This window comes from Agelaius tricolor, unplaced genomic scaffold, assembly GCF_023055355.1.
Source record: "Agelaius tricolor isolate 1412-34295 unplaced genomic scaffold, bAgeTri1.0.p SCAF_23, whole genome shotgun sequence".
Classification (NCBI taxonomy): domain Eukaryota; kingdom Metazoa; phylum Chordata; class Aves; order Passeriformes; family Icteridae; genus Agelaius; species Agelaius tricolor.
Genome location: NW_027269283.1, coordinates 6,057,703 through 6,073,095, shown reverse-complemented (window position 1 = coordinate 6,073,095; position 15,393 = coordinate 6,057,703). Strand labels below are relative to the sequence as shown.

The 15,393-nt window shown below is 59.5% G+C and overlaps 1 protein-coding gene across 1 annotated transcript; it reads left to right on the top strand.

The window, feature by feature from the left end:
• Nucleotides 1-317: 317 nt before the first annotated feature.
• On the top strand, nucleotides 318-10,605 carry KIAA1755 (KIAA1755 ortholog). The gene is given in 14 exon segments (XM_071446733.1): nucleotides 318-363; nucleotides 366-514; nucleotides 1,017-2,304; nucleotides 2,413-2,577; nucleotides 3,114-3,237; nucleotides 3,538-3,655; nucleotides 4,284-4,370; nucleotides 4,455-4,571; nucleotides 4,904-5,002; nucleotides 5,231-5,379; nucleotides 6,265-6,403; nucleotides 6,662-6,784; nucleotides 7,401-7,592; nucleotides 7,672-10,605. Coding segments are annotated over 14 exon segments (3,783 nt in total). The 3' UTR covers nucleotides 8,659-10,605.
• Nucleotides 10,606-15,393: the final 4,788 nt, after the last annotated feature.

Below are 15,393 nucleotides of genomic sequence, written 5' to 3'. Positions count from 1 at the left end.
CCTCCTCATGGCTGGCGGCCGAGCAAGGCGGCTGCTGCCTCGGGGCTTATCCCAGGCTCCTTAACCACAGCCCGGCGCTGGGAACCGGACCCGCCCCGCCTGCGCTGTGCTTGCTGTGCTCCATCCCGGCTCCTCCCGTTTCCAGCCCAGGAGGGTTTGAAGCCCCTGAGCTCAGCAGCATTGCCAGTGTGGGCATCCCAGGGTCCCGACAGTGGCACAGCGCAGCGTGGGATGGTGGGCAGCGACAGCGGGTCAGGCGGAACGGTGTCCCTGCGGGGCCACTCTCCCACCAGCGACACTTGCCTCTCTCCCGCAGGATGCCGGGTCACTGGATGCGGCGGTGCAAAGTGCTCTCCAGGCCCTCTACCCGCCCTTCGAAGCCACGGCTCCCACCGTCCTGGGCCAGGTGTTTCGGCTGCTGGAGACCAGCTACCAGGGGGATGGGCTCTGCTGCCTGCTCCAGTTCCTCATCCCCGCCAAGCGGCTCTTCGAGCGCCTGCGGCAGGCGGCCTGTGTAAGCCCCCGTGCCCCACCACGGTGCCCCCATGAGCGGCTCCCAAACTCCCAAACGGGGGTTTGCCCTAAGGGGTCCTGCCTGCATGGGCACGCTGCCCTATGGGCTCCCTCCCTGCACGTCCACTCCTTGTCCCATCCGCTCCCTGCAGAGAGGACCATGGCATACCCGGCTCCCTGGGATTTGTCCAGCATATGTGGTTCCTGCAATAAGGGCAGAGGGACTCTGGGGTCATCTTGTTTTGATCCTAGAGAGGCTTAAGCAGGGGTTTTCCCTCTGTAAGCACATGGGTAGACTCTGCACTGTGGGAATAGCCATGGCTCAGGGTGGGCTTGCAGGGCTGTGCTGCAGGGCCTTGGCTCAGTGACGTGCATTGGGTCACCAGGCTCTTTCATCCTCGTCACGGGAGGCATGGGGCTGGGCAGCAAGAGCGTGTGGGGGTGGCTGGGAGGCACAGAGCTGGCAGGGCTCCCTCATGCACTGTGTTCTTCCTCCTTCCCAGGCTCCCTACTTTAACCGCATCTTTCTCCATGAAGGCTGGCCCTTGTGTCTGCACGAGAAGGTGGTTGTGCACCTCGCACCGCTCAACCCCCTCCTGCTGCGCCCCGGGGACTTCTACCTGCAAGCAGAGCCCTGTGAGGAGCACACAGCGCGTGTCACCATCAAGCACCTCTCCCTGGACCTGCGCTCCGTGGAGGAGACACCTGTCCCCGAGGCCACCCACGCTCTGCTCTTCACCAACGCATGGCTGGAGGAGGTGAACAGCAGCTGGGCCGGAGCTCCCCTGCACACCTGCCTGGTGGCCACCGAGAACGGCGTCACCCCACTGCCATGGAGCCGGATTGCCACGCCTGAGTTCACTGACAAGCCCAGGGCTGGAGCTGACAGTGTGCCCGCTGGTGCCTGGCATGAACCTGCTCCTGAGACTGCACCTGGCACACTTGTGCTCCATGGCACAGTGAATGTCCCCACGCCCTACAGCAACATTGTGGGCACCATCCCAGGCTGCAAGGCCACCTCTCGGAAGTCAAGCCAGGGACGATATCCAGGACTGATCAAGGTGGAGCAGGCAGGTCTGCGGAAGAAGCCAGCCACGCTGGCTGTGCCCAGCCTCAGTGAAATCATCAGCCAGAACCTGGAGGGGGAGTATGTGGACCTGCTGGAGCAATCCCAGGAGGACTTGGATGTCCTGACCAGATCCCTGTTGCCCACCTGTCTTCCAGGGAGCATAAGTGCTGGGGCCGACGAGATGCTCCCCTGGGCAAATGGGGGATCAGGAGCAGATTCTTGGCCCTGTGGGGGAGCACTGAGCTCAGAGGAGAGTCCCTGCAGCCCGTGCCTGGGGAGTAAGATAAGCCAAGAGCCAGAGTCACATGGCCCAAAGTGCCGCCAACGTGACTCCTACATGGCCGCGCTGCAGAACCCGGTGAGCTTTGGCTCTGGGCTGATGGCAGCCATCCTGGAGGAGCCCGACAGCCCTGGCTCCGAGCTGCCCCCTGCCACCCCCCGTGAGACCCCCGCACAGCACAGGAAGGGGGCTGGCAGCCCCATGCTCCTCACCCGCCAGTCCCGCCGAGCGGCTCCTGCGGTGCCGGGCCGAGGGGGGTTGGTGCAGAGGGGCAGCCCCCGGCTCCCCCCAGGTTCCAGCCACAAGTTCTCCTTCCTGAAGGGCACGCGGCTCGGGGCAGCCCCCGAGGATGAAAGAGTCAGCAGCCAGCACGAGGGGGCCTGGAAGAAGATGTCGGCCATCTACTCGCCCAGGATGGGCAGAGCCAGGGCAGCAGGGAAAGGTACCATCCTGTGGGGCTGCAGCACCTGACCAGGCTCTGCTGGGGCTCTGCTATTCCTCTGCTTCGCTGAGTGTCACCAGCTCCCCTCTCCTCTATCCCTGTGCACAGGTACGAATGCAGCCACTGCTGCTCCTGTGGAGGAACGGTCTCTGGAAAGTTCCAGCTGCAAGAATGGTCCCTCTGTGCCCAGCACTGGCACTGCTGTTCGGGAGCCTCCAGCCTGGCAGGACCTGCACGCTGGGCTGCTGCGCTCAGGCATCATCTGCCTGCCAGGTACTGCTGGCACCATGAGCCTGGGGAATGGGCGGGAGAGGCCTCTGGATGGAAACACAGGCTGCTGGAGAGAGTGTTTTGCAGGAAGGTTTCAGGGCTTTGCTGGAGGCCAGAAATACTCCAAGCGGAAAATTTTTTTTCAGCTGGGCAAAAACATTAAAAACATAAATGCAGGCAGCCTGTGCAGAGCAGCTGCCCCGGTCCCAGCCGCCCCAAGCCCTCCCACACCATTCCTCTCCAGTGAAGCTGTTCAGCTTTAGCTGCCAAACACTAAACGTTTGGCTCCTTCTTTTTCCCAAGAAGCAAAAAGCATTAACAAAACCCATCTTCTCAGGAAAAACGTCCCCACCAGCTCTGGAATTCCAGACATTCATGCCAAGAGCACCCCTGGGCTGGCTCTCCTCCTCCCAAAGGGCCAGAGGGGCTGCACCATGGCAGGCTGAGCTGAGGCAGCACTGATGGTTACCCCAGCCCATTGTGGGGTGCTCAGGTCTGGCAGCTGGCTGCCAGAGGAGTCACTCACCGTTTCTCCACAGGGAGCTCAGACAGGCTGGGCAGGGCCCTCCTCCTGGTGACCACCAGTGGCAGTGCCTGGAGGGCTGCGTGGTGCTCAGCTGCCGAGCTGGCAAGGCTCATCCTCTGCCTCTGCTCCCTCCCCAGGTAAGAGCCAGCAGAACCTGCCAGGGACCCCCAGCTGCTGCCTGGCTCAGGGCTCCCAGGCTAAGTTGGGATGGATTCCCAGCATCCCACACACTCTGGTTTGGGCACATCCCTGAGGTGCCTGGACCATGCCCCTGCCAGAGGCACATGCTCTGAGACCTTGGCAGGGACATCCCTGCAGGGATGAGGCCACTGCCTGTTCCTGTAGGTTCCTGCCTGCCTGGGGGTGCAGAATGTGGGAGGGGGCTTTGAGAGGGCCCAGGGAAGGACCCCCACTCCTGCTGTGTTTCCCCTCGCTAGGCAAGAAGTGAAGAATGGTGAGAAGCGAGAAGCAAAGGATGCTGGGCTGACGGTTGTGGTGGATGCCCGGAAGCAGCCGCCCGCTCCCGTCCTATTCTCAGCCCTCCGCTCTGTCCAGGTATGCCAGGCTCTGTGTGCCTGTGCCATAGACATGCCAGGGGTGTCCCTGTCTGGGAGGGAGTGCTGCCTCCTTTTGGGGGTCCCTCAGAGCCTCCCCTGTGCCCACTCTCCATGTGATCCCTGAAGGTCCCTTCTGAGCCCTGCCATCACTCAGCTGGCATCACCAAGAGCCCTTCAGTATCCTGATATGTGAATTCACCAGGAAATGGGCTCTGCAGTGACAATCCACTGTCATGGCAGAGTCCTTGTGCCAATGCCCAGGTAGTGCCACAGGAGTGCCCTGTGCTGTCCAGGGGCTATGGGGTCCCCCCTGCCACAGCCTTTGTATGCCCAGTAAAACCCACATTGGCCCTGATGCTCATCAAATGGAGAAGTGTCACTGGTGTCAGAGAAGGGGTTCACTCATGAGGCTCTTCCCATGGTCCTTTGCCAGGGAGGCAAGGTGGCTGGGACAAAGTCATGGCCTGAGGGAGATGTTTCCATCTCCCACACCAGTGAGAGTGGGAGCCTTTTCCTTTGCAATGAGCTCACCAGCCTCAACTGACCCAGGAAAGTCCCACACTGCGTGGGTGACCTGAGGGCTTTGTGTGGGGTTTGCCCTGGTGATTCTCCCCTGCCTCCCACAGAGTGTGTCTCCAGGCTGCATTCACAGCATGCTGCTCCTGGCCGAGAAGGAGCTGGTCTCCCACCGTGAGAAGCTGTCTGGGGTGCAGGTGAGCCTGTCCCTGTCCCCTGAGCTGGTGCAATAGGGGGTTATTCTCTGCTCCAGGCAGCCTTACAAGCCCTGTGCCTTGCAGGTGGAGACCCTGACATCGCTGAAGGCTCTGGGCCGCCACGTTGACAGCTCCCAGCTGCCCCCAGAGCTGGACGGTGCCTTCCCCTACTGCCACGGCGAGTGGGTTCAATTCTTCCAGGTGTCTGTTACCACGCCATGAGCCATTGCCTCACCTCCCCTGTGTCCCTCTGTCCCCACTGCGTCTTATGTGTCCCACACACATCCCTGGAAAAGCAACAGGGAGGGCTGGGAGAGGGGAATGAACAGGAGAGCTCTGAGCACAGGAGGGTCAAGCTCTTTCCTATGTGCTCCTGCCTGCAGCTGCCCATCCACCTCCTCACTCCCTTCCTCATCAGTTTTAACCCAGTGCCTCACAGTATTTCCTGCTCTGTCCTGGTGCTTCTCTTCCTCTTCCTCCTCCTCCTCATGGGCAGGCTGCCCCCACTGACCCACGGTGTGTGTCCCCCACAGAAGCTGCAGCCCTTCACAGCCAGCCTCAGGCGGGCATCGGAGCTGCTGCAGCACTGCATCCAGGAGCTTCAGAACACCAATGCACTGGCTGGGACACAGGTAATGGGTGGCAGCATCACAGGTTGGGGACATTCCCAATGTGCCCATCTGCAGTGCAGCCACAGCAACATTTCCCTCCAGTTCCCCAAAACTTGGCATAACCATTCCCAGACTGGCTGCTCCTGGCCACGGGGCTGTTCTCTGTCCCCTCTGCTCCTGCCTGGGGAGCAGCCCCTGTTCTGGCTGAGGCCCCAGGTGAGACTCCTCTGACCCTCCCTTCCTCCACAGGATGCAGCTGCAGGCATCAGGAGGCACCAGGAGCTGATGCAGAAGGTGCTGAGTGACGCTCAGCTGGTGCGGGTGCAGCGCGAGGGGGGGTTCCTGCTGGCCCGGCTGCGCAGGGAGGCCGCCCGCCTCTGCGCCTCCGACCACATCAGGTAGGATAGGGCAGTTCTGCTGGTCAGGGGGTGACAATGCCAGGGACCCCTGCTCCTGCTGGCTGACAGAGCCACCTCCCCATGGACAGCCCTGTCCCCGTGAGCCCAAGCTATTGCCATGATCAATTCTGCTCTAGAAGCATGGACCACATGTCTGGGACAGCCCATTGCAGGAGTCCCCTCATCCTCACTGGTGCCAGATCCCTGAGAGGGTCTCCTGTCCCAGGCAAGGACAGATCTGTCTCGCTCTGCAATGCCCGCGGCAGTGCCTTGGGCTGGGCTCGGGAAAAGCCACTAGAGGGGGCCAAGTCCCGGCCATGCCGCGCCCAGCCAGCTGTGCTGTGCTCCTCTGGCCATGCCGTGATCGTCCGGTGATATGCACTTGTCTGGCCGTGCCACACTCATCCAGTGATGTCACAATCTGGCCGTGCATGGCTCCTCTGGCCATGCTGCAGTCATCCAGTAATGTCACCCCCACCTGGACGCGCCATACTCCTCCAGTGATGCCGTCATCTGGCCATGCTTTACTCCTCCAGCCATGCTGTAACTGGGCCATTCCATACTCACCCGGTGATGTCGCTGTCGGCCGGGAATGCTGCACCCATCTGGTGATACCGCACTGCTCCAGTCACACCATGCTGCTCCAGAGTCATGCATTGAGGCAGCACTGATCCACTGCTCCTTCCTGCTCCCTTCTCTCCCTGTACTGATAGACGGGGCTTTCCCATCCCATGGTCCCTGCTATCCATTTGCTCCATGGCTTGGGAAGATATCCAGGTGCCTGCAAGGCTGGGGTCAGGAGCTGGGCAAGAGACCTGCTCCCCTCCACTTTGTGCTCACCTGGCAGCACCTGGCCCTGATGGCCTCTCTCCTCCCAACCCCCAGGACTGGTATGGAGTTGGCTGAGGGGCTGTATAGTCAGCTGGAGGAAGAACTTCACAACCTCGTGTCCCAGTCCAACAGCTGCCTGGAGCGCCTGCAGTTCCTCCGCAAGGTCCGGGAGCTCGAGACCCAGTTTGGCAAGGTGAGCTGGGTGTCCCTGGGGTGCCACAAGTTGAAGTTTGCCCTCTGTCTTGTTCCATGATTGAGTGCTTTGCTCATGTTTCCTTTATTTTTGATGATGACAGAAGCCTGGAGAATGGCAGGATTGCCTGAGCTTTGATTTTCATTATAGGCGTCTGTGTGTGACTGAGCATGGGCTGGGGCAGGAAGGGGGGGTGCTGTGGACACGCTGCTGCTGCCCTGGCTGATCCCTCCTGATCCTTGTTCTGCTCTCTCACAGCTGGGGTCCTGGCTGGATGGGGAGGCAGCAGCTCGGCTGCAGGAGATGGGCACCGAGGATTGGAGTCCCGACAGCTGCCAGGGCTCCACCGAGCACTTCAAGGAGTTCCTCACCCAGGCCACAGTATGTCTGGAAGGGCTTTACTGTAACAGACATCCTCTGGGTTTGGAAAGAGGCTTCTGAGCAGAACTGAGTATCCCCGATCTGTTGAGTCACACTGCAGTTGCACACTCAGCAGTTGGGGACTGTTGAGTCCCCAGCATTGTGGGGACTCTGGGCAGTCCTGCTCCTGTGAGGGGGTGGCTGCACTGTTCCTTGATGTGTGCTGGGCTGGGACTGCTGTCCTTGCTGCACTCCATCCTTTTTCCTACAAAGCCTGGGCATTCATCAGACAACAAATAACATTGTGATGAAGATCTTCTGGTTCCCCTGGATGTGTAGGCCCTTTAGTCACACGCACTGCAGGGAGGGTGAGGCATGGTGACCCCTCTTAGGACAGGAGGTGCATTGGGTGCATTTTAAACCAGGCCAGGGCAGAGCAGAGATTTGGAGAATCCCATTGCTTTGTTAGTTCTCACTTGCCCAGAAGTGTTTCCCATCCAGCTGTAATGGTGATGGATGGGCTAATGGCAATGCCAAATGCCACCTGCAGTGCATCACCCTGCACATACCCTGCACATGTATCCCAGGTCAGCACCATTCCCAAGTGTGGAGCTGATCCCTCCTCCTGTCCCTGCAGGCTCGGTACCAGCATGGCCTCACCCTGTGCCAGGAGGCAGCTAAGGTCCGAGGCAGGACATTCCCTGAGGCAGATGCCTTCCAAGTGTCTGCAGCCCTTTTCCAGTCAAAGCTGATGAGCTTCTCCCAGCAGCTGGAGCGGCGGCAGGCAGAACGGGAGCTGCTGCAGGAGCTCGTCCGGTTCTCCAACAAGGTGGGTGCAGGGGATCTCCCCCTGCAGGACATGGTGCTGCTGGTGGCCACGAAAGCAGCCACTGTCACCTCTTTTGCAGGTGGCAGGGCTGAAGCTGGACTGCCGGCAGTGCTCGGCCCGGGCGCAGCGTGGGGAGGGCCAGGCACTGCGGTGCCTGCAGAGATCCTTCCAGAAGCTCTCGGTGGAGTTCGCCCTGGAGAAGCTGAAGGAGATGAAGGCTCAGGTGCGCAGGATGCAGAGCAGCCAAGGGTTGGCAGCCTGGACAGAGGCACAGCACAAGTACCAGGAGACCCGGCAGATCCTGGAGGAGATGCTGGCAGAACTGCAGGAGGCCTGGGGAGCACAAGCTGATGGGCAGGGAGACTCCTCCAGCCCCCCCAGCCCAGGGTCTGCAGCTCCTCACATGGAAGTCCCGGTGTGCAGAGCAGCCCCCAGCCCCGAGCCAGCAGTGCTGGGGGGCAAGGGGCTGGCAGAGCAGCCAGAGACCAGCACTGAGGGGCCAGGACAGCCCCAGGGACCGGGACAGTCCCAGCCCAGCACCACTCCTGGCTCCACGCTGGGTGTGGAGCAGAGCTCTCTGCAGCCCCACTGCCAGCTGGAGCCTCAGGATGCCTGCACCTCTCACCACCACATCTCTGCTGACACCCCCCATCCCAAGCCCAAGAGCAAAGCCGGCCTGGGAGTGACAGGACACCTCACCCAGGAGCGCAGCCAGCCCCGTCGGAGGCGTCCCGTCACCCTGCCTCCCTGGACACGCTTCCCAGGAGCTGACCCACCATGTGCTACTGCTGTGTCCCATGGGACTGCCTCAGATCCCAGCACAGCTGGTGCACCAGCGGGGCCACAGGCAGAAGCTGCCCAGTACTTCCAGATTTCCAGCCAGAGCAGTTTCTCCTCTGAAGACTCAGATTCACAGAACTCCATGGAAGAAGTCCCAGCAGCAAACGTGGCTTTGCCCAGGGACCTCCAGAGTCCCAGACCACCCTGCCCATCCGAAAAGGCCCACCAGATCATTTACCTGGAGAACCACCACACTGAAAGTTCAACTAAAGCAAATGCCAAGTAACCAGTCCTTTCAGTTTCTGTCCAGCTGCATAAGTCTAGATCACAGACTGGATGAGACTTCCCATGCTCAGAGGTGGGATGCTGGAACTTTTTACCCCACCCTCAGTCCAAGAATCTTTGGTTCCCTGTTCTTGGTGTTCTACCTGCCATGGATCAGCAGTAATTCCATCATCAGCTCACAGGGTTCATTCACAATCTACCAGATGTGTAGCAATTCTCCCATAAAGTGCCTTTATCCCTACCTTGTCTCAGGCAGTGGGGAGGGTTCCCACATTAGAAACTGTGCCTGGAGTATCCTAGGGGAGTGCAGACCTGTGAGATGTTCCTGTCACTCACTATGCTCCCTGCTCCACTGGAAGATTTTACCATCCCTATGCTGCTGCTGCAGCCCTGTCTGAGCCCCAGCAGTGGGCCCTGGGTTTGTATGTGCTCATTAACACAGGACTAACTCCATTAGCATTAATAAACCTGAAGAGAAGCACCTGGATGGTCCTCATGGAGGAGAATGAGAAGTTGTGTCCCAATGAGAGCCAGCTGCTGGGGTTCCAGGTTCCAACTGTTCCCACCACCCCAGCACAGTGCCCGCAGGCACCTGGTGCCACCAAGAATGCCCCCTGTGCCCCCTACATGGGCTGTGCCCACAGCCTGGCTCTCCTACTTGCTGCCAGCACCTTGGCCCTGCTAAAAGGACCCTTTTGTAAGGGTTAAGTGCCTCAGTCTCCTGTTCTCCCTCCCAGTACATGAGCACAGTGGTGTCATCCTGCCCAGCCTCCCCACTCTGTTTTGGGAACGTGCTGTCCTGAAGCCTTTGGGACCCATTTGGTCTGGGTGCAACCCTGCCGATCCCAGCCCAAGGCAGCCCGAAGTCCCCAGAGACGCTGTCCCCGCAGGCACATCCCTGCTCAGCCTGTTGGGGCAGCCGGGAGGGGGTGATGGCAGGCGGGACCCCGACTGGCGACTGGCGGGGCCAGGCCCTGGCCGGCCGCCCCCCTGGGCAGCCACAGCATGAGCTAATCAAGAGACATCAGAGGAGAAGCGATCTCTGCCTTGGAGGCCGTTCCAGAAAAACACCCTCCTCCTCCTCCTCCTCCTCCTCCTCCTCCCAGCCCAGCACGGTCACAGCTCGCACCCTGCGGGATGCTGCGCCTCGGCAAAGGGCACTCGCCCATCCCAGTCTGGCCGAGCATCACTCATACCCCCCTCAGCCTTGTTTTTGCCAGATCCCAGAGCCAAGCCCCGCTGAGCTCCTCACGGCCCCAGCTGCCCCCCGCGGGCGCCACGCTCCTCCTGTCTGGGCCATTAACGGCACCGACCCCGGCCCTGCCCTGTCTCAGGACCTCTGCCTGTCACCACTCCTGGTCCTACACAGTTGTCTGCTCTTTACTTCTCCCTACAGTTTTTTTAGACTCCATCTTCCCCAGCTCAACACGGATTTCCCTACTGATGATTCTGTCCCGGCTCCACTGAAATCCTGGTCGCTGACTCCATCCCATTCCTTTTGGTTTGAAAGTCATCCTGGAGAACCTGGACAGGTCTGCACAGCCTGTCCTGTGGAGCCTCAAGTTTGTTCCATTCTCCAATAATGCCACGTCCTGAGTGGCACTAAGGTGCCTGAGCCAGGACATTTCTACCTCTCCATGATATGTCCCTGCTCCCCATCCCCATGCCCTACAGCTGGGTGTGCCCATGTGGCCAGTGCGAGCCGTGCCCATCTGGATGGGACCCAGCTCACTGCCAGAGCCAAAAACCTTTTCTCCCTCCAGCATCATTCCAAGCCAAGCCTGACAGTTCCCTTGCTCAATTTTCCACCCTGTTGAGAGCTGATCTGCTCTATCCCCCCCATTACAGCTTTTAGGTTGGAGAAATAGCACTTTCCAGTGAAAAGGAGAGTCATTTTTCAAACCAGATGGAATTATGATTCTTCTGAATAAAGCAAACAATGACTTTCCTGTTGTTTTCTTTTTCCATAAGTAAAATTAAAAAAAGGATATTTGGCAAATCCTGAGTTTAACTGATAACAAAAAGGGGAATTTCCGGCCTGTGACTGGAGGGTGAATCGTTTCCCTGGAAGGGTTCTGTGCACTCCAGAGCTGTCAGCCCCCACAGCTGGATGGGCATACCCAGATCCCTCCTTCCCTCCTACCAAAACGTGTTTTGCAACATTCTGGCAAAAATTTTCTTATCTTTGCTGATCCTTCAGCACATGATTTATGACTCCCCAGTTTGACCAATTAAGCCATAACCTTTCCAGAAAGGCAAGTACAGGAGTTAATCAATGTCTCCTTTCCCTCGTGAAATGGCAAAATCATTTGTCAGGGGCTGGCAGGGATCCAGCAGTGTGGGCTGGTCAGGGTCTGGCAGGGCCAGGTGCAGAGCACCCTCCAACCTTGGAGGGAAACTCCCACAAAATCCCAGGAAATACTTTTTTCCAAAGGAATAAGGGTCAAAAAGGTTGGGTGCAGCAGATGACAAAACCAGCTCAGAGGAGTGGAGGGCCCATGATCAGGTCACAGATGCCAGCCCCAGGGAATGACCTTCTCTTGCCATGGCAGTTCCTGGGTCAGCCACTCCCCCTGTGCTTCCTGAGCCCCAGCAGGGCACACACTGCGTGGGTTGGCACAGAGCAGGGAGCTCAGACCACAGACGGCCACAGCACTCATCTTCCTCCTCCTTCTCCTCCTCATCAGCAGATTCCCATCAAGCTCTGCCCTACAAACCGCAGGGGCTGCAGGGTCAATGGGTTCAATTGTGATAAGACAGAGCAAAGAGGAAAAACAGAAGAGGAAGAGCAAGAGGCACTGGGGTTCCCGCACTCCCAGCCACTGCCACAGTTGTGCCCTGTTCCAGGCAAGGAGGAAGTGTGGGGAATGGGTGACAAGGCAGACATGCAGTGACAACAGCATGTGGGAAAATTCAGAGCCACCCACATGGGCCCCTCTGCAGTTCTGGTGCCAGCAGAGCCACCACAGGCCCATTCCTGTCCTGGCAGCCCCTGAATGGGGTTCAGCCACAAACAGCCCCGAGAGTTCAGAAGCACAAGTTGGGGGCTTGGTCCATGCCACAGTGGAAACTGTCTTGACTGGATTTGTCCTCCTGAGTGACAGCCAGGGCAGTGGGTTTGGTTTCAGCAGGTAAACACAGAGGCAGCTCTGGGTGCAAGAGGCAGCTGAGCTGTGGGACAAGGACACCGGCTCAGTCCTGCCTTTGGGACATGGCTGCAAGCAGAGGTATCCAAGAGAAGCTTCATTATCTCCGAGTGCTTGCTGTGGCAGAGCAAAAAGAGGTCTTGCCTGTCACTGAGCTGGGGTTGCTGGTGCTTTGGGGAGCTGCAAGATAGCCATAAGAAATGGAAAACCAGAGAAACCAGTGATACCAGAGGAAAACAGGAAGGGTGAGGGGTAACGCCAAAGGGTAGAGCTCCAAGGGCTGGACGTAACTCAATCTGATCTGAGCTGGCCAGGGAAAGGCCAACCCAGCTGCATTCCAAAATCCCAGCTGCGCTGCATCCCCGAGGGATGGATGGAAAATGCCTTTGGCAGTGCTTGCTCAGGGCCCTGCAGACACCCGCCCTGGGAAGATGATGACAGCACACAGGTGACCTGCATGGGGGACACACACGGCTCATGGGTTTTCCCCGGGGGAACCACCCAGCTTCAGGCATTAAATCCGGATGTGTGAGCTCACAGAGGAGCACAAACACTCCATGCACCATCTGGGGAGCACAGACCCTTCTTGTTTCCCCCTGCAGACCCGTTGGAGCCTGCAAGCTATGAAGGTGGTGAGGGATTACCGGGGAGCGGTGCCCTGGGGGAACAGAGGCCCTGGGGAGGGAGGGCTGGGGGGGTTCCAACAAACTGCCGGGAAATGACAGCCAGAGGCTGGAATTCAGTTTGCACCAGGTACGGCCAGATCACTTTGCAAAACATTGTGTTTGGCTCATGACTGTCCTGGCAGTGGAGGTGAGCCCGTCCTGCAGCACTGCAGCCCACCCTGGAGTGCTGGGGGACCCTGCCACAGTGGGACTGGCCTTGTGGCCATCCTGGGGCCACCAGCCAGGAAAGGTTTGGCACAGATGGAGAATCCACCTCCCCTGTATGCATTGCTGCTGTCCAACACAGGACCCACCTCCCAAGGGCTTGCTTGGGACCTTGCCAGGGAAGCCCCCAGCTTTCCTACCCCACCGTGCTTGCAGACCCAATAAACCCGGAGAATTTCGAGAGGGTTTTTTTTCTCTCATTTCTTTTAAATAAAAATACAGACTCCGCCTAAAAGCAAAGACATTACATAATTAATTCCTCCTGAGCCCCCCCCCCGGGAGCTCCGAGAGGCTGGTTATCAGCTGCTAGCCGGTCCCTCCAGGCCATGCTGGTTCAGGCTCCGCATTTTTCGGGAACAGCCTCTGGCTCAGCCCGTGCCGTGAGCCGGGAGCCAGAGCCCCGGGCTGGTCCGGCAGCCCCGCACATCCCTCCCGCTGCCCCGGGAGCACCGGAGCTCCACGGGCCGTATCTGCCCTGCGGCTGCCACACCGGAGCGCACCGCGCCTGCCGGGGGGGCAGGTGGAAAAACAATCTGCTGTTCCTTAAAAAGCCACTTCTCCTCCCAAAGGAAAGGCTGCAGTGCTTGGGCTGGCACAGCTGCCCACAGCTGGGAACAAGCCCCGCTTTATGCCGGCTCTAACCCCACTGCCTCGGGAGCCCCGCGCTGCCCTGAGCCCGTCCTGCTCAGCCCTGGCCCAGCGCCAGAGCTGCCTGTGGCAACCAGAGCCCCAAAGCCAGCGTGATGCCACCACCAACCCCATCCTCCCTCGCCCCAGCCCGGATGCCCTTATGGACCCTTGGCTGCGGCTGCTGCAGAGCCCCTCGGCTCTGCCCACCGCGCATGGAGCAGCTACAGGACTTTCATCCCGGCTTTGGGAAGTACTTTCCCATGCTCACATCAGGGGTGTGAGAGGGGTGGTTGCTGCATCTTGCATGCCAGGGTGCCCACACAGCCCCCAGAGCTCCCCGCTGGCCGTGCCATTGTGGACATAAAACATTTTGTCCTGAAGTCCCATCCCTGCAGGGTCCCTCACAGACCCTCACCCCGGGACGATGCCGGGCACCCCGCACAGGTGCGGGGGGCTGCAGGAGCAGCGGCTGGGCTGAGGCTGAGTTTGGGGAATACCCGGGGCGGGAAGCAGCGAGGAGATGGGCAGAGCTCCTGAAGTCGGTTGACGACTTAACAGGGCGACTCAGAGCAGACACTGCCCCTTTTCAGGGGTTGTTTATCTGCCTGCACAAGGGACTGAGTCAGGATGTGCGGGCACTGGAGGGGCTGCAGCCGCCCCGGCACACACCCAGCAGAGCAAACAGCGGCTCTGTGTGTGCAGGACACACGGCAGGGACCGGCGCTGCAGGGACCGGCGCGCTTTGAAGCAGCTCCAGGAGAGGGGCGGGGGCGAGGAGAGTCGCAATCCTGCACTGAACACCTTGAGCAAATGAGGAGTTATTCTGGGCTTCAGCAGTGCAAACACCCTCTTAATGCAACCCTGTCTTAGTAAGAAGAGTAAAAATAACAGTCCAGCAGTGTGGCTGGACTACCATGGGCGGCATTTTCCAGTGCCTGGGCAGAGAGATGCCTCCGCAGTACAAGGTGGTGAGTGAAGTGGGCACTAAAGCTGCAAACAAGGGAGGTTTCCTCTTTGTGAGGTGCTGGGACCAAGCCCAGAGCTCCCTGGGTAGCCCTGAGGGACAGCCCTGACTGGACAGAGCCAGAGGGACAGCCCTGGGACACGGCCCCAGGGGACAGCCGGGCATTTGTGTCCTGCCACTTCTGCCCGAGGTGCCAGAGCAGGGACAGGTACTGTGAGTGGCTCCCACTCTGTGCTCGGCAGGAAACCAGAGAGAAGATAATCCCACCCCTGCCCAGCACCAGACACCCCAGCTTGCCCAGTCCCACACATCCCACACACCCCACACCCCTCACAGCAACAACCTGCTCGTGCTTCCAAGCAGAGTGAGACATGGCTGCTTCCAATTCCTGCCCTGCCGGCGGTGCTCTGCTGGCTGTTAGTCACACATTAACTCAAGTGTGCACCTCCGCTGCAGAGTGCATCCAGAGTTCACTCTGGGGCAGGAGGAGGAGCGGGCTTGTGCCGGCAGAGCAGAACCCAGCAGCACCAGCCCTGGCAGAATGGGCACTCACCAGCACCAGGGGCAGAGGTTCCTGTGCCCAGGAAGCAGCCTTGGGAGCAAGGCCAGCTCGGGGCAGGTGACACCAGCTGTGAGCTCCCATGGCCACCAGCCCTCCCCAGGCATCACAGTGGCCTGGCAGTGTGCAGCAATTCCTGTGGCCCTGATGCTCAGAGAGTGGGGCAGCCCATGGGACCCTTGCCCCCACTGACCCGTCCCTGCATCCATGGGAACTCAGCCCAGTGCTGCCCACGAGGACCAAGGGGTCTGGGAAGAGGGAGATGGTTTCATTTTCAGTGTCTCTTCTCAAATCTGAACAAGGAGAGCAGGACCCAGCCATGAGAGTGGCACACTGACAGGGCAGCACTGTTCCTGTATGGACCTTCCTGGGGTGAGGAGGCCCTGCTGGCACAGGCTGTGCACTTGGTAAAGGCTCCCACCATGACCTGCACACCCCCAGCCCATACAGATCCATGGTGGAGTAGTACATGAATTGTTTCCATTAAAACCAGCTGTCCCAAGCTTTCTCTCAGCAAGGATTTGCTGCTTCTGCTCCAATATCCCTC